This window comes from Ciconia boyciana, chromosome 11 (genome assembly GCF_034638445.1).
Source record: "Ciconia boyciana chromosome 11, ASM3463844v1, whole genome shotgun sequence".
In the NCBI taxonomy this organism is placed as follows: Eukaryota; Metazoa; Chordata; class Aves; order Ciconiiformes; family Ciconiidae; genus Ciconia; species Ciconia boyciana.
In genome coordinates, this window is record NC_132944.1 from 8,621,313 (window position 1) to 8,647,140 (window position 25,828).

The window sequence follows — 25,828 nt, forward strand, 5'->3', positions numbered from 1 at the left end:
AGCAGCACACAAGCACACCAGCCCAAAGCCCCAGGCCCAGACAGCCCCAGCTCTGCTCACCACACCACTGCCCTTGCTCACAGGCTCCCTTCACTTGCAGCTAATTTATCTGATTAGCACCCTAACTGCAGGGGCTGCTCAGCAGCTGCTAATGGCTCTGGTTGCTGCCCCAGTGGGAGCAGGTGGCTGGGAAGCTGAGTGCCCTTTGCCAAAGCTTTGCGAGGGGCTGGAGGGAGAAGGGGCACATCCGAGCAGAGGGTTTGGAGAGGGGCGAGAGGCGGGGGAGTCACGGGCTGATGGCCCTGAACACGCAGGGGAAAGGCACCTACCCGCTGCTTGGTGGGTGGCAGGGTGCTGGGATTGCAGCTCGCTGGTAGCACTCGCTGTGGGGCGGACGGGGAGCCAGCCCACGGCGTGGGGCCCGCACAGGACCCATTCCCGGTGTGCTGGTGTGATGTGCCGGCTCCCTTTGCCCAGGACGGCCCCGCTGGGAAGCGGGGGGCTGCACTGCCAGGGGAGCCTGATAATGGGGGGGGGAAATGATCCCACAAATGAGAGGAGGAAAATGGAGAGCTGCTTTGCTGGCCAGAAAAGACAGGAGGAGCGACTCTCCCACACTAGCCCCAGGTGTGTGCTCACGAGCAGGACCCCCACTCGCTCCTGCCCGCCGAATCCCACTGTGCTTGGGGGAGAGCACTCCCAGCCCCACATGTGGGCAGCCCCTCCATGTCCCCTCCATGTCCCCTTCATGCCGGCTCCTGGCGCAGCAACCACCCAGCGCCAAGGACAGCAGCGTCCCATGGGCCAGGTGTGAGCTGAGCCCTCGGCCATCCGGCGTCCCTGAGGTGCTCAGGACACTTCTGTGTCACAGCCGTGTTAAAAATAGGTCCTCCTGTGATCCTATGGACACTTTCCCTGATGTTCAGTGGGGTAGGATATGTGTGCTACTTTCTGTTCTGCCTGTGATCACGAGGTGAGCCTGAGTAATTCACCAACTGCTCCTTGGTGCAGGAACAGCACGGATGTCCCCACCTCGGGGACCGCTGCGTTCCTCCACAGCGCCGCGTCAGTCCCTTCATCTTTACACAAGAGTCACAGGGCTTTCGTACGCATCGTCTGTCAAAGCCGTGGGGGAGCTGCAAGCCTGAGGAAGGGCCGGGATTACGTGACGGCAGGGCTGGTTGACGGCCCAACTCAGCAGACATGTTACCACGCCAATGTATGTGCAGAGCGCTGCCCAGAAAGACCTTTCTCAAGGTCCGCGCCCACCTGCTGAGCCCGGGGGCTGGATGCTGGCAGGGGACTGAGGTGCCAGCAGAGCCAGGTCTGGAGCAAGGAGCTGGGAGAGGCACCCGATGCCCGGGCCCTGCATGCCCGGCTCCCCCTGGACCAGCACCACCGGCCCATTCCCTGCTCCATTTCCAGTCCATTTCCGAATTCCCCAGGAAGGGGCCAGTGGGGACATTGGAGGGCTGCAGCGGCTGGCACCACAGCAGGGATGGGTGCATCTCTTCCAACCATCTCCTCCTCCTGGATCAGGCCATCACCTCTCTGGCAGCTCCGTGATGCCTCTGGCACCCGCCTGGGCTGGCAGGGGGGTCCCAAACCCTCACTTGCCCCCACCACCGCCAGCAGCAGCCATAGGGCTGGGCATGGTGTGGGGTGACAGCCTGTGGGCTTGGGGCCGGGACATCACCAGCATGTGCTGGGGCCGGTCCGGCATGGGTGGGAAAGCTGCAGTGCTAAGCATCGCACAGCTCCCATGGAGCACAGACTCGCGGACAGCAAATAAACACCAAATCCTTCCTCCTCTTCCCTCCAAAACCGGCTCCCAGATTTGAAGTACATGAATCAGACATCAGCCTAAACACTGAATTATTCATAAACCTCTAATCTTTAGATTTCACTGAATATGCAGAAGTATCGATAAAAAAAAATAATGAGAGAATTGTACTTGCAAATTGCTCTTTATTAAAGGTTTAACTTGCATGGGTTCTATACGTTCCCTATTAGATCTTGCAAAGCTGCATAGGATTAGAAATCAGAGAGGATAATAATGTACAAAAATAGTTTCAAATGTTGATAACACTGAACAGCGAGAAAAACATCTTATTTGTGTAACTGAGCTAAAAATAAAAATGAAGAACACTGCTACAATTGCAATATGCCATCTTGTAGTGCTTAAAACATATGTCGACATCTCTGAGCCATATGCTCCCATGCCTTGCCTGCTACAGCACGGAGGGAAGCTTAGCGATGCACCGATCAATCCTCAAAAGCACAAGCACTGGCCAAAACCTCCTACTTGGGCTGATGCCAAAGTGATCGAAGCTGAAACGGGGAGGTGCGCAGGAGGACCGGGAGGAGCGTGTCTCGGGGCACGGCCCCGGGCCGCAGCGAGCCCGAAGATGCCTAAGGATGAACGGTGGTACTAGGGGGAGGGGGTGCTTCCTGCTGGGGGGACAACAAGCGGGGCTGCTGCTGAGGGTGCAAACACCGTGTGCATGTTGCTGCTCCGGGTGCCTGCAGGAGCAAGCACCGCGCCCTCCCCAAGCCCATCCGACTGCGGCCGCACATGGGTGTGCCGTGCCATGCCGCCAGGTCCCCTCCGTGCTGCCTGCTTGCCGGGCAGGATCCACAGCCGTCACCTCTGCGGCACGGAGAGGCCCATGTGCAGCGGTGCCCCGTCCCGTCCCCCCCGGAGGGGTCACGGTGCCTCCCAGGGCTGCTGACATGCTGGAGGTGGGGCAGGGCTGGAGCTGGGAGCACCTGGCAGGGCTGGGGGCACCTCGCAGCAGCCAGACCTGCCCCCAGAGAGCTGGAGCGCGGCAGGGCCGAGCGGCTGGGTGGTGGCGGCTGGGTGGCAGCAGCTGGGCTCCGTCTCCGGCGGCTGAGCTGGGAGGTCGCCCCAGCGCTGGCCCCGGTGGTGGCAGAGGCAGGGATGCGCCCCAGCCCCTGCCGGGCCGTCGCGGCGGGGCGAGGGAGGCGAGGGTGGCTCTGCGGCGGCCTGGGGCTCGCGCACGGCAGCGCAGGGCGTGCGGGCGTGGCGGGGGCGTCAAGCCCAGGGGTCTGCGCTCGGAGCAGGGGGGCGCGAGCTCTCAGCAAGTCAACAGAAAAGCACGGATTTACGCCAGTGGAGGAGCTAAGCCTTTGCATTTTAATTACAAAACGTGTGTACACATTTACAGCCTTGTTCCCAGGGTTCCTAGTGCCAGGAGAGAGGAGCCCGCCCCGCGGGGCTGTGGCCGTAGTGAAGCAGGGACAGGCGGTGGCAATGGCGGGGCTAGGTTCGTGCTCCCGGGGCGGCGATGCACGCCCCGAGGACCGGCCACTTCGGCGGGGCCTACGCGGGAGAGACCTGGCTGGTGGAGACAGAGGAGGTCTCTGTCTTGCCAGCAGACGTGTCCTCATCGCCCAGCGGGTTCTTGCCGCAGCAGAGAGTCGTGATCATGCAGTTACGGAACTGGAAGAGAGGGAAGCCCGGGGTGAGGCAGGCGGACACCAGGCGGCTCCGGCTGCGGGGCTGCCTCCGAGCCCCGCAGAGCTGCTTGGAAGCCCCCACCACCGCAGCGCGGGAGGCACCATGTGGGTGGAGGCTCCTTCCCCGCTGCCTGCTGCCAGCCCTGCCCGCTGCTCGGGGCCGGCATGGACGCGGCCCCAGCTCCTCCACCAACCCAGTGCCTGGGTAATTTCAGATGGGATGGGCTTGCATTTATGAGATTTATGCAATGCCAAGGATGAGCTGCACAGTCGCCCTCCTGCATGCCGGAACAAGATCACCTGGAAACAAACTCCCCTCCCGGCCCACTGGTACCTCGACATGCCGTAACTCTCTGCAAGCTGTTATAAAGGGAAACACAAACAAGGAGATCGCCTGGCATCCTGCCATTTACCTGTTTGTTCATTACGATGTAAATCACAGGGTTGTAGATGGAGGAGCTCTTGGCAAAGAAAGCCGGGATGGTCATGAATATGGGCCCAAAGTCCGACCCCTGGTTGGTGAAGATGTAGAAAGCAACGCTGGCATAAGGGACCCAGCAGATCAGGAAGGCGATGACCATGATGATGACCATGCGGGTCACTTCTTTCTCTGCCTTCTGGGTGGTGGCAGACTCCTGCTGCTGGGCGGCAGCCTGCAGGCAGAAGGGAATGGAAACATGATGGAGCTGGGGAGGGCTGCACCGGCATGGGACACGGGGTCAGGGCTTGGGGTAGTTGAGCTACACATCTGGAGTTTGCTATTTCCCGCTTCGTGCAGGGCCAGCCTGGCCCCCGAGGACCCTTTCTGTCACCAGTCTGGAGCCTGGCGTGGACCCCTTCCCAGCACTGGGGACAGAGGTAGCCCCCTGGCCCACCGCCACTGGCAGGTACCCACCTCCTTGACAGTGCAAACCAGGTTTCCATAGCAGAAGAAAATGATCATCAGGGGGATCGTGAAGTGAACCACAAACATGTAGATGACGAAAGATTCATTGTTAACCTCTGGCTTCAGAGTGTAATAGTCAATCCCGCACGAGCACTGCATGCCCTCGGGGATGTACCTGCAAGGTGAGGCAGGCAGGTCAGCGCCTGGCAGAGGAGACCAGCTGGAAGCCACAGCCAAGCCGCCGCCAGCCAGGCTCCCATGGCCCCAGGCGCCGGGCTCATCGCCCTCCCTACCTGGACCAGCCAAACAGCGGGGGGGCTGCACACGCCAAGGCCATGATCCAGGAGAAGGCAACGCCCATGATGGCATGGTTCTCCCCAAAGCGGAAGTTGCTCATGGGCTTGCAGACCACTACGTATCTTTCAATAGCCAGGACAACCAGCGACCAGAGAGCAATTTCACCTGCACCAGGGAGAGAGAGGGATGGGGACACAGGGACTTTGAGCAACAGGAGGATAAAACCGCGCTGATGGCAGCACGAGGCCTCCTCGGATGGTTGTTCCTGAGGAAGACCCGTGGCAGCAGGTAAATCTCCACCAAGGGTTTGGAAAGAGAAATGAACAAAGGCCAAGTGCAGATGTAGTAGGAAGGCACGAGAAGACACCTCCTCACTGCACTGCTGACCCACAGTAACCACTTTGCTGCTGTGGTTTGAGATCCGTGGCTGGATCCTACCACTCATCCCAGACAGCACCTGCAAGCCTACGGTCCCACTCTGAGATGCAGCAAGTGCCCATCATCCCAGGATTTCCCCTCGCTACCCACAGCTTCCCAGGAAACTTGTGCCACAAGGATCAAACCAGTAAAACAGTTGTCTGTGGCTGAAGGCTGAGCTGAACGGAGGAGGGCATTTTTAGACACACAGTTTTCATTTAACATCTGTTTCGGTCAAAGCCTGGCTGGCACAGGGAGGAGAGCTAGCTTTGCTAGCCTGCGCCACCGTGCACTGCATCAGAGCGAATGACAGACTCAGCCCCACGAAACAGAAAGAACAAATTTGTCATCTCTCAAGTCAGAAAGCAAGCCAAAAAGATGTGCAAATCCAACAGCTGCAAAAATCTGCTACTGGTTGCTTTTCATTGCTGCAGTGTTGTTCTCAGGATACTGAGCAGGTGGCTACCAAAATAAGGTAAAAAAAAAAAAGTGTAATTTGTCACTTTCTTCACCTTCCACCCTGAAACACTGCAACTGCCTTGGCCCACATCAGCAGCAGACCAAGGACCTTCCAGATACCGTGTTTTTCCAAGATCATCTGGGCATCCTCCCTCCCCCTCCTAAAATCTGAGGCAATTCCTGGCAGAAGATTTTTGAATATTTGGAAAACTTACCGCCCAGCGTGGCAAAGAAGCCTTCAATGTAGCACCCTGTTACTCCAAAGACAAAGTACCCATTCATTGAAGTGTACATGGTGGTCGTGAAGCCTCCAAAGACCATGAAGAGGTCGGCGACCGCCAGGTTCAGAAGGATGTAGTTTAGAGGCGTCCGGAGCTTCTTGTGCTGGATGGTGACATACAGCGTGAGGAAGTTGATGGGGAAGCCGAGCAGGATCAGCATGAACATGTAGGCAGCCAGCGCCGAGAACTTCCAGGGCTCAGCCAGGTAGTACTGGGGGTACTCGAAGGGGCTCCGCACCACCCCAGTCTTGTTGGACATGGGCACGTAGAAGTCTTGGCCCTCTGTCCCGTTCATGGTTGCGGTTCGTGAGGTGCCTTTTGCTCTTACTCAGAGGTGTTTTTTGAGCTCGGGGGGATCGCCTCTGAAGTGGGGCTCCCGCCACCTCTCAGCCTTCGCTGTCACCCCGAGGAGAAGTGGCTACGCTCACCTCCGCAGGGCACCCCTTATAAAGTGCCCCCTGGGGTAAGCTCCAGGCATTGGTGTCAGCGCGATTAGGGCTTAGAGAATTATTAATCATAATCATCCAGGGGTAATTGGCTTTCCTGGGAAGGTATTAAGGTGACACCTGTTTCTGGCCCGCGCTGTCATTGTTGGAGACCACAGCTCATGGTCGTATATAAAGAGGTAGCTCTGCACCGCACCTTTCATTTGGGGGGGCCCAAACCAGACAGCAGCTCCACTCGCACGGCCTCGCTCCTCAGCATGGCTGTGCTCCCCCGGGAGCAAGGGTTTGGGGTGGGCCCTGCACCCATGGCAGTCTTGGCACCCCACGATCCAGAGCTGGACATCCACAGCTCACGCTGCCGTCGCCCAGGGGGAGGCACTTGCCCCCCCTGCCCCCCAGGTCCCTCCATGGGCACTCAGGGGTGCGCTGCCCATCCGTGTGAAATGCCTCAGTTTCCCCACAGAGCGGTACCGGGAATGGGATGCATTACCATCGGGTTGCCAGGCGGAGGGTGCCAAGGAAAGACAAGGCACACAGGGATCCTTCTCTTGGCCGCGCTTTCTCAAGGCTCCCAGGCTGAGCTTTCGGCTCTTGCCAACAAACAGAAGCTCCTTTCCATCCCCCGCTAACAGGAGGGAAGTTCGTGGTTCAAAACCCAACAACTGTGGGTTTGGGGGCTGCAGATGGTGGCTGGGCTGGGCAGATGTGGTGTGGTCCGTCAGTGATAGAGGGGTGTCCCAGGCCCGTTCTTACAAGGGGAAAGCGGGTCCATGACACCAGTTAGTCCTCACTGGAGAGCCGTCCCCACCAGAACTGCCGTTCCCTGTGGGAGGCTGAGGAAGGGTGCTCTCAGGCAGCACGAGCATCACCAACCCTTCTTCCACATGCTCTCAGCCACCTCTTTTTCCACTACAGGATTTGGCTGGGGAGGTTTGAACACCACAGTGAAACACTGACCCCACTGGCATCTCCCCTGTACCATCTCCCCTGTGCCTGGCTTTGTACATGGTTTGGGTCATGCCAATTACATTGGTAACACCTAATAAATAACCTAGTCCATCTGTCCTGGACAGGTATCATTCTGAACTGGTGCTGAGAAGGCTGCTGGACAAGGGCACTGAAGGGAGGTTCTGAGCTGAAGCCAACGCTCAACTTCATATGCTAGCTGACAGACATCTTCGGTCTCCCTGAAACCTTGCAGGATCATCAAATTCCACAGGGGAAGCCGTTGTTCGAGCCTCCCATGTCCTCCGTGTCTCTCTGTCTCCCCACTCAATGCACTCAATTGTGCTTGAAACCTTCTTTGTGCCAACCAGCAACTGAGGTAGACATTATCATAATTTTTCAGAGGCCATGGGACAGCATGTACAGCAGAGTGAGCACAGTGAAGCCAACCAGAGGATCTCTCTTCTGGAGAAGGTGGTTCCTTACAGTTCACACCATCGTGATTAATCTTTTAAGCTCCAAAGCTATTTTCCCCAGCTCTTCTCTTTTTTCCACCATTTATCACCTTTCTCATTAGCACTCGATAACATTCCAGCTGGCAGGCTGGTACCAGCTGGTTCCCCCCCAGAGGCTAGGCAAGGACTGTCTGCTCTGCCCCTTGGTAGGGGACAGAGGCTGGAGGGGACCTGAGCACCTCTCCTTGCTGTTTTGGCTGCAGCCGGGGGCTGAGCTGAGCGTTCCTTGCAGCCAGGAGCAGAGGACTGAGTGCCTCACCGAGCACAGGAGGATGTGCCAGAGCCGCTGGAGCTCACGGGTGCGAGGTGGGCAGAAGCTCACGTCCCCTTGGCCTTAATAAACTTATTTCAGTCCTGGCCTAGTTTTTACCACTGTTCCCTGTGGGTTAGTTTAGCACATGCAAAAAGTTTAAAGGCAAAAAGTACAAAGCTCTGTACTCTCTTTAAAGAAGAGACCAAGCTGGGAAACCTTCCCTCGAAGCAGGGAAGGTCTAAAGGAGCTAAAGTGCTGGCACCACGAACAAAGGAAGACCTAGCTGGCTGTAACCAAAGGCAGGCCACGATCACTCTGGACAGTCCCAAAGGTCTTCCTTCACGTTAATGTGAAAACACCACGTCCTTACACACACTCCACTCATCCTAAGTCCCCCTCAATTAACTTTTCACACGTGTTGCCAAGGCCAGAGCAGTGCCACTATCTAATTGCAAATGCAGCTGTTCATAGTTGTACCTGGGCATACAAGAAGGATTAAAGGTTTATCTTCCCAATACACAAATATGCCACCTTAAGCTCTGATGCAATAAGCCACTGCTGAGGTTAGCAGCTGCTGCTCAGAGCTTAGGGCCTGGCGTGCGTCACCGCTGGAGTACAGCAGTGGGACAGCCAAGCAGTAATGAGGTAGAACAGGGCAAATGGAAGAAAAGAGTTGGTCAACCACTCACAATAGCTTCAGACAAAAGCACCGTGGTGGGACTTCTTGTACGTCCGGGGACTCCTTATCATGAAGTTACCTGAAAGGTTCAACAGCACAAGGCAGTCTGGAACTAGAACATCTTCACAATGTATGAGATGTGTCGAGTATGTTTTTGCCCGGAAAAGCCCAATACCCTTTTCAAACCTAGACTGTATTCACCGAGTTGTTTAAAAAAAGAAAAAAGCTTTCTTGTTTGATCCATTTTGTCTCTCTGTCACGGCAAGCCCTACCTATTTATTTTTATAATTTTTCATTCCCACTAGCTCTGCAAAGCCATCTCAGTTCCAGGAGAACGAGCTGAATTCCATTCTGGCTCACATCTCAGACAGCATTGTTTATCCATGTCAGTCGCAAAGTCTTCATTGCAAACAGTGACAGATGAGTCAAAAAGCAGACGAGTGATAATTAGAACAGAATGTTTTTGAAGTGGTAAATTAAGAAAACTTGGTCAGGAACCATTGAGGGACTCGGAAACCCTGTAGTGCCATTGCAGTGTCACTTTCAAGAGGAACTCAAGCAGACATGGAGACATCACTAGTTTCATGTACAAAGTGCTGTTTACATGGTAGCTGCTTTACCAGCACCCAACCACCTCAGCCAATAGCTTAAGACAGTAAAGTAGAATATCATTTCCCACTCAAAACAAAGGGAGGCTGTGGCAGACGGGATGTCATAACAACAATAGAACTCATGGTACCACGGGCACAATTTATACTGGATTAAAGTCAAGAGACCTGTCGCTTCCCAGCTCAAATCCAGCCCAGCTGGTTACCTGTGCAAATTCTCCCACTGTCAGAGAACTTCTCAGCGACCATCCTCAGGAGATTCAACTACCCGGGAGCATGATCGTGGGCTGGGTCTGGCTGGGATGGAGTTAACCTTCCTCACAGCAGCCGTGTGGTGCTGTGTTTTGGATTTGTGTCTAAGCCAGTGTTGACAACGCACCAGGGCTGTAGCTATAGCTGAGCAGTGCTTGCACAGCACTGGTTTTCTTTTTCCCTGCTCTGTCCCCCCCAGTGACAGGCCAGAGGTGGGCAAGCAGTGGGGAGGGGACAGAGCTAGGACAGCTGGCCAAAGGGGCAGCTGGCCACACCAGACCATGTCGTGCTCAGAAATAAAAGCTCAGGGAAAGGAGGAAGAAGAGAGGATGTTGTGTTTGTGGTGTCTGCCTTCCCAAGTAACCGTTACTCATGCTGAGGCCCTGCTCTCCAGGAAGCAGGCTGGATATCTGCCTGCCACTGGGAAGCAGTGAATAAATTCCTTATTGCTTTGCTTGCACACACAGCTTTGCTTCACTTATTAAACTGTCCTTATCTCAACCCAGGAGCTTTTTTGCTTTTGCTCTTCTGATTTTCTCCCCAGTCCTGCGGGGAGCGGGGGAAGTGACCAAACTTCTTGGAAGGGGGCTTAGCTGCTGCCTAGGACTGACCCACCACGTTTGGTCAAGCAGCTGCATCATTAAAATCCCCTCAGCGTCAGCAAGAGGCTGAAGGAGAAGGCAGCAGGTACATCTCCTCTCACCTCTACACATTGTTTGCCCATGGCTCTGGACTGAAACAATGCTGGGGAAATAGTGCTCAGAAATACTCCTTTAGCACATCACTCCACTGGACAGCACAACAGCCAAGGGATCTGTGCGAGCTCAGACAGGCGTGCGCACCCACACCACAAAGGCACGCTCAGATCACAAATGCCACAAGAACTGACAGGACACCAGGAGTCATGGGAACTAGCCCATGATTTCAGTACCACAGCAAGTTACATCACTTAAGGATTTTCTCAGCAAACAATGAAGAACCCTCCCACCTTGGGTACAGAAGAGGCGCTGTGGGATACCACTGGCTGACTATGAGCCCTCAGCTGCTTTGGTATTCCTGCCTGGCACCCTGACATATTTGTAAGCATGCAAACGTATTCAGTTTAGCCCATCGGGTCAGTGGTGGTTCTTTCATTAGTAGTGAACAGGCTACTGTTACTAGGATTACATATGCGGCAGTGGGCAGTTGAGGTACTTATGTCTGGGTAGCTTGGTTAGCATGAAATGGGTATTTCCATGCACAGCCTGGCATTTTGCATTTTAACAAGGGTGAATTCTACACAGATTAAAAGCTTTGACCCCTCTCCACTCAGTGTAGCTGTGAGATGGTCCTCAGTGCCAAGATCAGTGTAACTTTTAAGATCACTCTTTAAGAGCTCTAAACTTTAATGCTGTTCTTGCCTAAATAGAATAGAAAGAAAAAAGAAATACAGGCTCAGAAGCAGCAGCATTATAGCAAATTCCAAGACGAAGAGTAGTGAAAAATAGTCCCATTTATTTTAAGATCTGTCAATAACGGGTACATATTAAGGAGCAAATCAAGTCCTACACAAGTTGGAATAAAAACAACGATTACTTCAAGGCTGAACTTGACCCTAGAAACATTCCTGTAAAAATCTGTGGCACTTCAGCTGCTTGCCTGGGAAATGTAGAAGACATTGACAAACAACAGACATTTTCATTTAAAAAAAAAAAAAGTTACATTTCTTCAACTCAGTTCCACTCTTATGTACAAACTAGAACAAGATGACTTAACTAAGTTGTTAGGAAAACTCTATGAATCTAAGAAGTGTTTTGCCAAGCCAATAGGGAAGTCTGTCAGTTGAGGTATAAGATTGTTTTTCTTCATTGGTTTGACTCATCTATTCTCCGTCGACAGAACGGACAACAATTATGCTGGAGTACGAGAAGCTCATAGTCCTCTGTGTGAAACATCTGTTAATTGGGAACAGATTTAGGGACAAGTTAGCCTGTGACTAGCTCAAAGAAAATGCAAACTGAGCTCAATGGCTTCTCTATGGCACAGACATTCTGAAGCTACCATTACAAGAGAATTGGTCTTCTTACTTTCAATTGCTTGAGAGCTATAACCTGGCATAGAGCAGCAAGCATTTCACAGACCGCTGCCAATGTTGCTGAAGAGGCACTAACCAATTAATTACTTTTGCAGAAGGAAGGACAAAAATTAGACAGTTTCTGTGTAAGCAAACGTGACTGAATTCTGGTATTTCAAAAAGCCATTCATGACAGGGAGAGGGACTGAACCACAAGCTAACTGAGTTACTGACTGATTTTCCCAGCTAGAGCAGGCTGAAAGTCAGAGGGGCAGAGCAAAAAGAAATAAATACAAATCCGCATTTGTTGTTCAGCCAAGGTTTGCTCGAGAGGCTCTGACTTGCTGTCAGTGCAACTTCTCAAATTCAGCTACCTCAAAGCTTTCAGAAGGCAGCTGTTCCTCTGTGCATCACACAGCTTATTTTTTGGTTTTCATTGCTTTCTCTGTCTCCACATCGTTCAGGAATTTCTTGAATACATTTTAAAGTATGAGGTTTCCATGATAAGAATTGTTTCAGGCATAGGGTTCTCAGTAGGGTTTTTTGTTTTGTTTTTGTTTCTTTTTTTAAACCTCTCCATGAAAACTCTACCTGAAAACACGATGGACACATGGTAATGGAGGCATCTGGTAGCAGGGAACGGTAGTACTGCCACCGCAATGGCTTTGGCCAGCGTTTAATCAGGACGTCCCTCCGGCTCATTGACTGGAGAACAGCACGATTCACAATCACTGGAACAAATTCTGAGCCTCCTTGCTGCAGGAGAGCAGGTTTAGAAAGAATTACTGTTACCAACTGCAAAGCCCTTTGAGGATTAATAAGATCTGGTAAGAAGCAAAGTAAAATTCAGTAGAAAAAGCTGAGTCTAGTCCCACCAAACTCACTGTCAGTTTTATCAATACCTTCAGCGACAGAAGCATCCAGCCACATCTCTAACTTGGTTTCAGTGAGCTTCCATTATTCATTTTAACACAATTCCTTGTAAATAACACCCATGCCCACAGCCTTTATTAAAACCTCACACTAACAACTGTTTTATAGGTATACTGCCTAGACACAGAAATACCCTAGGGGACAGCCTCATTCTATCATTTTATGATTATTAAACCAAATTCCAGGAATGTTTACTTTAAGATCTTTGTTGTTTTGTGGGGTTTTTTGTTTGTTTGGTTTGGGTTTTTTGGGGGGTTTGTTTTTTGTTTAAGAGAGGAGTTAACTGGTAAATCCCTTTTCCTCTCAAGTTCCATCCCTCTCTTCCAGTCCCCTGCTTTGTATCTCTCTTGTGGTAGTCTTTGTAACACATTCGCACCAGAAGAGCGGCATGGATTGTAAGTTAAAATTTTCTATTCATTTCTGTTGGTAGCAAGAAAGAAACAACTGGAAGGTACAGGGAAGGCTCTTACCTCAAAGCTCAGTTTTGCTGTAAAGGGATCATCATCTTCAATAGTATCTGTATTGTCATCAAGCCTCAAACTCTGTGCATCTAGATGCATTTCTTAAGGAAGAAACAGTTCCTGTAAAACTAGCTGTCCTCATAGTAGCTAGCACTCACAGAATAAATATGAAAGCATACCAGCAGGACTGGTATCCTTGTTGCTCCAGAGGGTCAGAGTATTCTCAGATTGCTACAGTGTCTAGATTATTATAGAAAGTACTAGAGAAGGGCTTGCTGTGATTCACAGTGACTGGGGAAATTTATCATTGCAGCTGCTGTAGAATGGCAAAACTGACCACAGCCAAGTATGAGATCAGCTCTGCCTTCTTTCCCTCTCTGCCCCCTTCTGACAGATGACAAAAAGCAAATGAAGCAACCTATTTAAATTACATTTTGAGCAGCTTTAGTCAGAGATTGTGTTTTCTTATGCATTACTCTGCACCTAATATTATATGGCCCCCAGAGCAACTGGGAGCTCTGGATGCCAAAGCATTACAAAACAGATTCCAATAGGAATGGTTATGAAGAAAGTCCATGCTGGTTTCCCTTGGCTAAGAGAAGGCACTCGCTAAAGCAAGCTGTTATTGGAAGTGAATAACACACTTCAGATTCTCCCCATTCTTTACAAAAAGCAGTTAAAACAGAATAGGTAAAGCACATCATTCCATTGTTAAAAAGAAATATTTTACATTATTAGAAAACTCTTCCTGATGAAAAAGCTTTATGAAAATATTAGGTTTAGTTAAAACATCACTTTGGTTGTTATACTAACTTGAAAAGGAAACACGATGCAATTGTACTCACATCAGTCATATGACAAAAAGAAAATTTTAAACCGGGAGGGTGGGGGTGGATTTCAAAATTGTTCCTTTTTTCCCTAAGAAAAGAACTGGAAACCAATTTTAACCGAAAGGATACGGTCACTCATCATCTCTTGCCATTTATTCTCTCTTTTATTCAATCTTGGAGCTTCAAGATCAATGAGCGCTACAGCTTCTTCATCTGTGATGCCATCTTCCAAATAGAACTCAACCAGATGCAGTACTTCTAAAGGGGTGTGAAAAGCAAGGAGCATTTGACCTGCAAGAACTCAGAAAATGCTTCCTAGAAGATACCGCGCCCCTTAAGAAATGAACACCCTCTGGCTTCTATGATGGTGGTGTTCTGCCCACATGTTCTCATGAAGCAAGTTAAATAAAATAAAATTAAAACAAACCAAAAAACCCTCAACTTCTCAAAGGATTGCATCTGTGTTAATGAAACACTTTATACATTTGGTGTCTCATAATAAAGCAAGGCTTTACTGCTGCTGCTATCTTGCAACAGAATCCAACTATCCCTGGGACAAGAAGCAGCCACTTAGTCAAATCTAACAACACTAAAATGAAATATTTGTTTGTCCAAATAAAATTGCAGAGAGAACAAATTAAGTACTAACCTACTCTGTTCAGTTAACATTTATCTACTTGAAAAGCATAACCAAATGTGACATTCCAACGCACCATAGGAGGAAGCAGAGAAGACGAAAGGTTGCCTGCAGTTAATGCAGACGTTCCCCAAGTTATTTAGCAAAGGGTTGTTGGTAGAGCACCTATAACATAAGGGCACAAGCTCCTGCAAAAACACATAGAGAGCACAGTAATCGTAAACAGATCAGCACACCCTGAACTCTTTGTTTTCAGTTAAATATGGGCTCCTTAGGTTTACACCACTGATATTACATTAGCGCTATCTGGAGAAATACTGCTGTGAAATCAGATCCTTTAACATCTGAAAATGCTTTCCCTTTTTAATAAAACAGCAAGTTTTCACATTAAAAATAGCTTTCTTGACCATTCTAACAATTAAATTTTCACCTTGCCTTTACAGTAACAGAAGCAGAATTCTGCATCAAATAGTGACAAAAGAAGTCGAAGAGAAGGTTACCGAAGCAAAGTTTTTTGCTCTAAGGTTTGGACAAATTGTAGTTCTCCAATTAATCCATCTCTCTTCTTTTCAAGACCACAGTTATTTTAGGCAGTTCTTAAGATTGTATTTTCTATTATTTCAGGTGGCCAGGTGCGTGTTCACTTGCACAATGCAATTTATTTTTAGTGAGTACTCCATAAGACATGGCTTTATAGAGCACTGCAGAAAGTCAGACTTCAGTTAAAGAAGAAAAGGTGTTAAAATAAGACTTAAGGAAGGAAGGTCATTCAAGGGGTAGGGGGAGGAGGGAAGGAGTGCTAGGAGCAGGACAAATGAAAGTGACCTCCAGCTGAAGAGAGAGACAAAGACTGTGGAGTAATTGCATGTGGATCGGAGAAAAAAAGGCTTGAAAGAATTAATAGGCAGAGAGGAAGGTAGATGCAAGACAGGAGAGGGAGGATGGAAGCTGCCCATAAAGAAAGGACTGTTTTTAGTTTGTTCTCAGGAGCAAAAGGAAGTCTGATTTGAAGAATAACAATAAAAGGACTGTGTTTCCAGCAGAAATATAATTATATCAGAGCTATGCATAATATATTTCAGATTTTTTTGTGCATACGGCAACTCAGATTCTTGGATTAGGCCACACATTAATGCTTAACATGAAACACATCACAACTTACTTCACTGTCATGGAATGGCTTGGATCTGATTGTCAGGCTGCCCAGCTCAATTGATTTCTGGAACCTCACTGGGATCTGCAGGCCCTGTAACTTGTCATAGGCATGACGAGCCAGTTTATATGCACCAAGAGCTTTACTCTGTTTTGCCAGGGCAAATAATGTATTGCTATAATTTAATTAAGGAATAAAAATACAAATGGCATTTAGGAAAAACTGCAATACTCTTTCTAATCAGAGAAGTTGTGCAATGAAGCATATCCAACACCAGTACCTCAAACAGGCTTTAACAAGAGAAATATATTTACATAACTCCATTTAAAAACAAGTGTGAAAGAACTATCAAAATGTCTGTGGGCAATTATTAGCAAGGTAAGGAATTGACCTGATATAAACATTGCTTTGCTTAAATATTCTGACTCCATTTACAAAATTTCAGGAATTGTAGGGTGAATGGATTTTCCCCCAGCCAAAAAAAAATAAAAAAATCTTACACCACCAGCAACCCACGGATACCAACTAAATACACATGATCTTACTGGAAATAAAGCATAACTTCTGTGTCATTGACCAAGGGTTGTCTTTCCTTTTCACCAGTGTGTAACAGTAACTGCTGTTTAGAAAGCTACCAATCACAAGGCATGTTATGAAAGACTTTATGAAAGATTATACATTTATAAGTGAGGAAGTTATGAAAAGGAAAGCTAACATCCCATCCAAAGCCATAAATGAAGTGAAAACAAGAAAATCAGGCCTCCCTGTGGCATCCAGTGACCCTTCTTGTTATCTTCTACAGACAGGTACATTTCCACAGGGTTCACACGGAGCATTTATGAAGTACTCTCCAAAGATGCAATATGCACTAACAAAGCTGTGCAAATGTTAGCCTGACAGACACTACACAGCTATACCAGCCACATGTGAAGCAAAAGCTCCTGGGTTTTTTTCCCCCTCTCCTGTCTCAGTTCAGTCTCCTCGCAACAACACTGTCAAGATGCAGAGCCAACATCCTGTTGCAGTGACTGGTATCCTAGAACTTGCTTCTCTGACAAAGGTGATACACCAGACTGGGTGGGTGGTTTTGTGAATTACATGTTAGTTGATTTGTACAACTCTCCAAAACTATTAAAAAAAAGAGGTAGCACCGTTAAACACACAGTGGTTTGAAGATGCTGATTGTTTCCGTAGGGACAAAAGTCAGTCTCCATTAACTATAACCAATAGCTGAAACTGAACATACCCTACAGGAGGTCTCTGTTGATTGTGGATCAACATCAATTATTCCTTTCATGTATCTCACAAGATAACATCTACATTTTGTACTGTATTGGAAGGATACACTTTTGAGATCCCCAAAGGAGTCTCCTTTGTTAAGCTGTGAAGCAGAAACCTGGAAATATTGAAGAGGGTTTCAGGCAAGTGGAAACTGAAAGGCTCCTCCTGCAGCATTAAAAATACAGACACATATTTCTAAGATGGAAAATCAACAACTCTCATCACTAAGCATCACAGCACCAGGCATCTCAAGTACTGTGTTTCTTTCATACAGTTGCAAAAAGAAGAGGTGCTGACAGAATATAGCAAGTGGATTTTGCATGTCTTTATCACCAAAGCTCATGCCTGCTACATGCAGAAAAAGAGAGAGAGAGATCCATGTAGCTAAAACAGAATCTTTAAAAAGGCTACTTAAAAATGAGGGCAGACTGGCCAGCAATAGTGTAGAGTCTCCACCACTGTAAGGTCTGAAGCAGTCTGACCAGCAAAGACCTCCATAGCACAGCATCTTCTTTTGGGCAAGGGCTCGGATCAAGGGTTCTCAAATGTTTTACAAAAGATATTTTCACCAACAGTGGCGGCAACATTACTATAATTGCTTGAAGTAGCAGGAGCTCCTCACTCATGACTGCTTATCATTTTGGAGTAGTTTACACACATCACTACTGATAGGTGTGCCACACTGCAGGAATCCCTAAGCTAGGGTGCCTTCTTCTATTCAATCTTGTTTTCCCGTGATTAAAGGAAAAGCTGACCGTAGCTTGTGTAGGACCAGAGGCTCAGGTCACTGTGGAAACAAACCAATATAGCTAGCAAAAAAGGGCTGGGGGTGGGAAGTCAGTCATCATCATATCTTCTACCCACACTGAGACAAACACAGATCTGCCAAAACTGAACTGCAGGTTTTAGGAACTAAGACAACAGAAGTTCTTGTACAGTACAGCAGAAGGCTGTATAATAAAATAAATAAATGAAGTTACTATACAGTATCACTAATCTACACTCAATATTTAATTGCCTGAAAAGTCATTAATTATTCCTAGTTATTTCTGGACTCCCTAAAGAAAAGTGCTCAGGAAGCATAAATACACAACTTCTAAAGTGAATATCTTACAGTGTATCTTTGAATAGAGTGATAGACATGGTAAACTTCTGCCAAATGCTGGAAGTGATGAAACTTCTGTAGCATTTCAGTCTTCTGTTGTTCATTCTCTGCAGGAGGCAAAGGCATTAGTATAACTCTCCAAGATGAGTCTATGAGACTCAGCTGGAAGAAAACAGCATATTAGGATTTTAGCGCCAGCACTTCCAAAAGAGGTATGTACCAGTTCAAGTGTGTCCCATCTACCTGTGCAAACCACACGTTACACAAACTTGCCATTTTTCTGAGCAAATTTCTGGTCTAAAACAAGCATGGTAAAACACAAAACAGTTGAGGCAATGGTTTTAACATAGCTAGGGGCTATAGCTTAGTTAGAGGTAGAAAATCATAGGTGTGCATCACTGGAAACCTCATCCATAACTTCAGAGTCTACAAATAAAATGAGTTTTGAAACATTTATTTCATAAATATTAAATACACTACTAAGCTAATTGGAAAAGTTTGCATCTCTATAAAATAACGGAGATCAGCACTACAATGCATCAGCTGAACAAAAAAAAAAAAAAAAGAGGTACTTATAGCACCAGGCTTATCAATCTTCTGTATTCATTATTACTAAATTACACCTATTAACTACTGGCTCCACCCCTCTCCCAGTGAAATACATTCAGAAGACAGGATGATAGCTAACAGACAATCAGTTTTATCTCTGTTGGCAGAAATAATTCGTGAAGTACGTCTCCAACCTATGTTCAAATACTAGATGTATCTTGGAGTGTAAGATCATCTTTTATTTACTAGTACTTTAATCCTCCAATCATTTCTCTAGTTAAAGTGCGCTGTGGGAAGGTACATGGGGATACATGGCCCCAGGAGACACGATTTTGATTCTAGTCAGGTTTCAAAAGGAGGCCTATGCATGCTGATGTTGCTGTTTTGCTTATTTGTTTTAAATAAGCACATGGGAAAACCAAGGGGACTACAAAAATAGCACAAGCCAGTTATGCACAGCATTAAAAAAAAAAAAACAAAGCCACACAACAGTGAAGTGGTTGCAGCAATGCTATCACAATTCAGTAATTGTTTGTCTACATGCACAAGAAGGTAACAAATATAAACTTCCTTTCAGTTACTTACCTTGGGCTATATCTAAACACTGCATGGAAAGCATCCAATAATAATAGGCTGCATCGTTAAATCGGCTTTCAACCACAGCATTGTGTGTTAGCTGCTCCAGCACTCTTACAGCTTCACTCTGCCTGCCAGCCTTGTGAAATGCTACAAAGATGGCCAAAACAAAGAGGATTTTACAGTGCGATTATATCAATTAACTGAAATTAATGTTTTTAAATTAAGAGCAGTCTATTCAGCCAATATCAAATAGTCTATCCAGGGCAGGATAAAAAGGATTATACACTGGTATTTTTCTCCTTGAAAGCAGCAACGCTAATGGAACATGAGAAGTATCTAGGTATTTTGTGGCTTTTGCACTGTCTCAGATTTTGTACCACTCTGGTTGCTTTTTTTTAAATACAGAAAAGAGCAGAAATGTTATGATTATTAGATCTCTATACAAACAATAGCAATCTAAACACTGCAAATCACAACTTCATTCAAAAGTACAATAAATTAATGTCTGAAGTTAGTCCTCTGGTTTGTAATGCTGAATATTTTGAAAGAGTATAGCATTTACTATATCCTTCTATTATTTATTAACAGCATTTCTTTATTTGACACTCAGAAGCCAGTATAAAGTAAGACCCTGAATTCTCACTTGGTAAACATGCATTTGGCAAACACAGTCTTCATATAGGGTAATGGGGATGGGGGGGGAACCAACCTCCAAAAAACCCAATGCTACAGCACAACTGCCTCCTCACTTCGGCTAGCTCAGATACACCAAATTCTCACCAAACAATTCTCTAGCTCACCCAGTTCTGGCGCATTTATATTTTTGAGCCACAGCAGCATACAGCTTTGTGGAACAAACTGGGAACAATATACCTATATTCACAGAGTTCTATGTGCAAACTCCCAAACTGCCCTAAAACCAGATGCTCAAAGATTTGGTGCCGAGACACACAAACTACCAGATCACGTCTGGCATGTTCACTAGCTTGGCCCTTATAAGCAAATGCAGTTATACACTTAGATCTGAGCTGGCTCTGGAAACAGCAGATGCAACAGTCACATGGAGCTGCACCTGGGAAAAGTAACTATACTAGAAACATGCTGGCTCCACATGGAGCTTGCTTCAACATCTCCTTGTCCCTGGAACAGTTTATGAATTAAATTTTGAAGCCTGTCCACATGATGGAAGGTTGACAGTTCTCTTTAAAGGTAATTTTATAAGCCTAACAAAATAAATGAAAACTCTTAAAGAAACAGGAAAATTTTACTTGTACAAACCCAACATTACCTAAATGTAAGGAAAACCTACACTTTCCACTCAGGTTTATAAGGACGCCATATTTTGAATTCTATTCTGATAAAAATATTACTACAGTTCAGATCATATGCCAAATACTGTTGCCACATGCCACACTCAGATATACAATGCCATGGAAAATCTGGACCTGTATTTAGATGCCATCATTTTTGATAGATCCATCACATTTTCTTATCAAATAAGCAGACTTCCAGCTACTTTAAGACCAGTATGAAAACACGGATTCTATTTGGTTTTGAATCCCACTGATAAGAAACTCTCCAGGTCAGAGACTGCACATTCTGTATTGGAAAAGTATGGAGCAAATTTTGAGTCACCAGGGATCTGTCAGTGACATTCTTACCTTTTTGGGCTTCTTCAAATCTATCATTCTCTGCTAGCCACTGAGCATAAGGGACATAGACATCATCTTTGAATTCAGGATGCTTTTCACTCAAAGCAAATGCCTGAGGTAAATAAAAAATTCATTTTCAGAATACTGCACGGTTTAAACAGTTAAAGGGTTTAGAATATTCCATGGGATCAATCCTTTAGCTCTAAGTAAATTCACAATAAATACACAGAATAGCGACTGTAATCCATATTTCATCCGGTATGAAACTAATGTGTTTTAAAATAAAAAGCAATTAACAACAAAAGAAAAGAAGCTAAGCATAGTAACAGTGTGTGTATTGAAAAGGGGAAACTTGAAAGTGATTCTCTAGGAAATTTAGTAGATTTCACAGCAAGAGACAAGTATTTTTATTTTTACTGAATATATCTTCTAAAGAAATTGAAGTAACCCTATAAATGCAGTTTAGATTCACTTTCTAACTTGCTAACTAGTCAATAAAGGACTAAGTCTACAATTTTCCAAAGCACCCATATAATTGGGGGAAGGGATTCGTCAATTGCAGCAGCACTTTGAAAACATTTCCTTAAGAAAATACACTTATCAAAAACTTAATGTGAAGAAACAAGAACAAAATTAATGGTGACCCCAGCTGTGAAGTGGGTGGTACTGGAAGACCCATGTTTTTGTGGAAAAACCCCAGTGAAGTCAGAACTTTACGTAATCAGAAGCATAAATCCAGTTATAGACTGGGGTCCACACTAACACAGCACACATTCACCAGATCTAAATTATGTGTATGATATTCTCATTTGGGTGTGTCCAAATTATTTATAATACAGTTCAAAACAGAATTTCCTGTGATATAATTACTATTTATTCTTTCTGATGGACTAGAAGCATCCCATGGATTACCATAGGAAGTGGGCAACTATAACTCAACAGGCAAAAAAGATGCTTAGAAGTGAGACGAAGAAATATTCAGCCAGCAAACTAAAAAAAAAAAAAAAGAAACCACCAAACAAACACTGAGCATACAAGATTAACTTAAATACTCTGAATCACATTCTACAGAAGCCTCCCTCCCTGCCTGCCTCTCCCTTTACTACAGTGGTGGGCGAGCCAGACATTTGTCTCCCTTTCTTGCAACCAGAGATAAGAAGAAGTAGTGGTTTTAATCACAGATATCAAGGGCATGCTTACTTCTTCCCAGCGATGAGTCTCCACGTGGAGATGGACCAATGCTTTCAGGTCACCAACCTTCATGTAGGTTTCTGCTGCATAGCCAGGGTTATCAAGTTTCTTAAAATAGAAGGCACATTTTGACAAAGGCTCACGCTCAGCTTTATCCAGTTTTCGAGCAATTTCAATTAACCTAGACCCAGTAAAAAGAAGCCAGATGTTTCAGGCTCTGCCTTATTGCTTTGCCTTTTGTTTAATTATTGTAATAACTTCACCTTTAATCAGTTATTATTTAATAAATATCATAATAGTAGTACCATGCAACACTGTTTAAACAGTTTTTGGTAACCATTCCAAATTCTTTTTTTCCTTTTACAAACTCGAAACCCGTTCCTTCAATCTTTACTCATACGTGCAATTCCATATCTCAGACTGCACAATCATGAAGATGGAAAGAGGGAGTAGGCCCTACGTGACTAAGTGACACGGGACACACTTCCTCAACCCTGACCTAAACAAAAGACTCCTGAATAAACATTACCCCCTTTGCCACACAGCAAAACTGAGGCAAGGGAAGGCTGAGTGACCTGTCCAAGATCTTACGGCAACTCCGCAAACGACCCAAAGTATCACCTGTTGCGAATCAAGGAGAATTTGACCAGTGGCAGGAGTAGCCCCAGAATTTCTAGGGATTCTGTGCTCCAGTTGTCTTCTCTACCCACTAGATGATTATCCTTAACAGCTTAAAACAACAGCAATAGGCTATCACATATAAGCACTGCTGTGATGATTACTCTGAAAAGCTTAAGGCATGCATATTTTAGAAGATAGTCTCATACTACAGATGAACCCATTCATTCTCTTTACTGTTGTAATACATTTGTTTTTGTAACATATTTATGCCCCTACCCTCTAAACATATGTAACTTTTAAAACATTTTTAATCGTAGATGTGCTTCAAATACTCAATCTGATATAAACAAAGGCACATATCAAACAAGTTTTGTCTTATTTTAAAATTATGCAGAATTCTTAATAACTTATTTGAGTTTTCATTATGTATTATCTCTGAGATGGAACTAAAAACCTACATATCAACCCAGCCATGGTCCCCACTGATTTCTATGGCTTTCAGGTGCTCGCCTGCAGAGAGGTACATCTCCACTGCTGCTTTTGGTTCATTGATATTCTTGGCCCAATCTGCTTGTTTTTTTATTAGCATCTTTGTGTCTTTGGGGTCTCCAGATCCCAGAAAATCCTGAAATAGTGCAATACAAAAGTTTCCATTACCTTTTGGTCACAAACATTGTTACAGTTCAAATTCTAAACTACATAAAGGCTTTTTTAATGAAAATTGTTATGCCTCCTAAGAAAAGAAATACTGCATACAGAGCAACAAGAACTGATCCAGCCTTCAGCAACTAATCATCAAGGCTCAATATTTGGTAGGAAACAATGGCAAGTCTCCCATTTAGATAGTTTTCCATTAATTAAAAAAAAAAAAAAAAAAAAAAAGGTGGGTGATTCTGGGAGGGCCAGGAGAAGGATGATACAGACGCCTGTATCGCCTGAGGTAATAAATATGTCCCTACTTGATTTCTTGGAAAGCTTGCTCTCTGTTGAGCCTGTTTTACATAGATACAAATTATGATTTCTGCATGCTTTTCAGGAACATGCCTTTCCAAAAGAAAATAGTATTAATCTCAAAAACGGTAATAAATCAATTCCAAGTTTCAGATTTTCTTTTGCAAGCCAAGAAGGTATGGTTTCATTCTCAAAGATGACCCATCCCCACCCCATGCTTAGTTAACAACAGTATACCCACTTAATCATATGTTAGCACCAGGATGCCCAGCCACAAATCAATTAAAGGCTGAAATTTTGTTTTCTGCAAAGAGACTTAATAATTATATTACAATATATCAGAAAAGTTATTTTATCAGGATGGAATGACAGCTGCTCAAAAGTGAGAGTGACTCTGAACTACTGGTTGGACTTCTACAAGGAATGCAAACACCAAGCCTGGATGCTGTGATGATGACCATTTTGGAAATATTTCTAATAGCTTGTTTAGCTGCTTCTGCCAATACCAAAGCCCTGGCACCATACGGTTCACATCTGTTGACATCATGTGCCGGGGGGGGGGAAGAAAGAAAGTACTTCAACACCAGAAGATCTATTAAGGGCAATTTTGCCTCTTAATAGAACAAGCTACTGTCCATTAAAACAGCTTCTATCAAATGAAAAATTAGAACACAGGAGAAATGGAAAGGTGAGAAGAGAGTGGAAAATTACCTCATCCTCTCCATTTCTGGTAAATTCTGACTGAGGTTTAAAAAAACCAAACAAAACAACACAACACAACAAACAGGCAAAAAACCCCCACAAAAAGCACCCACACAACAGATCTGTTCCATTACCACAATTCATCGGTTTCCCTCATGCAGACAGTCGACAGGTACAGAACTATACCCCATCTCTATGTCAGCTCTTAAATGAGCTCCATGTAGGATTTTGCTCTAGCATTATCTACTGCAACACAGCCCTGATTCAAGTGAATAACTGTGAAGATGTCATGATAACCTTTGAATATGAAAAACTGAAGCAAAAGAATCAAGTTGAACAATATCTTTGAGACAACTTGTTTTCCAGCTTAGGTCACCAAAATAAGTCCAAAATCAAAAGCTCAGCTTCCTACAGTATAAAGAGTGTTTTGTGAGTTCTCAGTAATTTGTGATCTGGTACTGCAATAACAAGCCTATGGCCAGATATCAAAGGACGTCCTGACCTCTGCCTCCAGTCTGGAGTCTCTAGCCAGAGCTAATCAAAGTCAAGCACAAGAAATCAGATTCTGTAAAGATCCCTCTGCGTAATTCTGGCAGCATTAAAAACAACAACCACCACCACCACCACCCCCCAACACAAAACCACCCCACATCCCCCCATATATCTTTCCTTGGAAAAATAACTGGCAAACAAGGGGGTTTTACATATTCTTCCATGTATTGTGCACTCCCTGCACAAGAAGCTTCCTTCATATGCTATGAAGTACCTTTAATTTCCTCTGCATGGAGTTACTCTCAAGGATAGGAGACACAAGACCTTTTGCTCTCTGCTAGTTAAATATAGACATGACTATGGCCAAGAATTAAAAGATTCTTATGAAGACTTATGGGAAAATTTTCATCTATGAATTACATTTATGTTCAAGAGGAGCCAAAACACTGAAGCTAACAAAGACTCATCAGCCAAAAATAGTGGAAGTCAGACTTACATCAGCAAAGCCCCAAAGTATTTATATTAAGCTCTTGGAAGAAAAAGCTCTCTGTAGCACAGTTTGTGGTATCTATGCTAAAACAGTTTATATGCATGTCATGGTAAAGCCTTTGTCCTGTATTAGGCAGAATAAGGCTCTGATGAGTGATAAATGAGACTAAACAGTGCATGCATTTTCAGGGATTTTGATAAGAAAACACCATCGAAAACTTAAAAGCCAAGTAATGCTTTCTTATCACCATATAAAAACATCACTTTTAAAAACCATATTCAATTTATTTCTACATAGAAACAGAGTTTAAAAAAAAAAAACCAAGACATTGAATCTTTGAAAGAAAATTCTCTAGTAAATTAAAATATATTAGGTTAATATATTATACACTTTATAAAATACATTAATATAGAACTAGCATACCTATTTAAGTTCAAACTCTGAAAGAAAAATATTTTTATTATAATACAGAAGTGAATTAAATGCATGATACACTCACCTCCACTTTGCACGTGTACTACCTTATTATCTTTGGAAGACAAAAAAATTAAAAGGGACTCCTAAGCGAGACAAGGGGGAAGAAACAGTCATAAACCCAAGATTTTTAGGTTTTTTTAAAAAAAAGGAAAA

General features: G+C 45.4%; 2 protein-coding genes across 5 annotated transcripts in view; both read right to left on the minus strand.

Annotated features, from left to right (window-relative positions):
* Positions 1-3,201: 3,201 nt before the first annotated feature.
* Positions 3,202-6,115, minus strand: RHO (rhodopsin). Its single transcript, XM_072875799.1, has 5 exons — positions 5,755-6,115; positions 4,660-4,828; positions 4,376-4,541; positions 3,894-4,133; positions 3,202-3,463 (listed from the first exon to the last, which is right to left on the minus strand). Exons 1-5 carry the CDS (start codon positions 6,113-6,115, stop codon positions 3,344-3,346), a joined length of 1,056 nt encoding a protein of 351 aa, XP_072731900.1. The 3' UTR covers positions 3,202-3,343.
* Positions 6,116-10,992: 4,877 nt separating this feature from the next.
* Positions 10,993-25,828, minus strand: part of IFT122 (intraflagellar transport 122) — a 34,157-nt gene continuing 19,321 nt past the window's right edge. For all 4 annotated transcript variants that reach the window (XM_072875972.1, XM_072875975.1, XM_072875974.1 and 1 more), the window contains 12 exons: positions 23,022-23,188; positions 21,952-22,123; positions 20,761-20,863; positions 19,106-19,246; positions 17,981-18,078; positions 16,931-17,031; positions 15,595-15,760; positions 14,509-14,620; positions 13,925-14,053; positions 12,975-13,054; positions 12,163-12,327; positions 10,993-11,452 (listed from right to left, as the gene is read on the minus strand). In XM_072875972.1, the coding sequence (XP_072732073.1) occupies positions 11,363-11,452; positions 12,163-12,327; positions 12,975-13,054; positions 13,925-14,053; positions 14,509-14,620; positions 15,595-15,760; positions 16,931-17,031; positions 17,981-18,078; positions 19,106-19,246; positions 20,761-20,863; positions 21,952-22,123; positions 23,022-23,188 (1,524 nt within the window). In that variant the 3' untranslated portion in view covers positions 10,993-11,362. The remainder of the gene's footprint in view (positions 11,453-12,162; positions 12,328-12,974; positions 13,055-13,924; positions 14,054-14,508; positions 14,621-15,594; positions 15,761-16,930; positions 17,032-17,980; positions 18,079-19,105; positions 19,247-20,760; positions 20,864-21,951; positions 22,124-23,021; positions 23,189-25,828) is intronic.

What these genes read in the sequence shown, in the direction of transcription:
- RHO (XM_072875799.1), bottom strand. Translation starts at nt 6,115, where the DNA reads ATGAACGGGACAGAGGGCCAAGACTTCTACGTGCCCATGTCCAACAAG. An exon ending in TGGTTTGCACTGTCAAGGAG is followed by an intron (nt 4,134 to 4,375) that starts GTGGGTACCTGC and finishes TTCTGCCTGCAG; the next exon opens with GCTGCCGCCCAGCAGCAGGA. An exon ending in ACATCGTAATGAACAAACAG is followed by an intron (nt 3,464 to 3,893) that starts GTAAATGGCAGG and finishes CCTCTCTTCCAG; the next exon opens with TTCCGTAACTGCATGATCAC.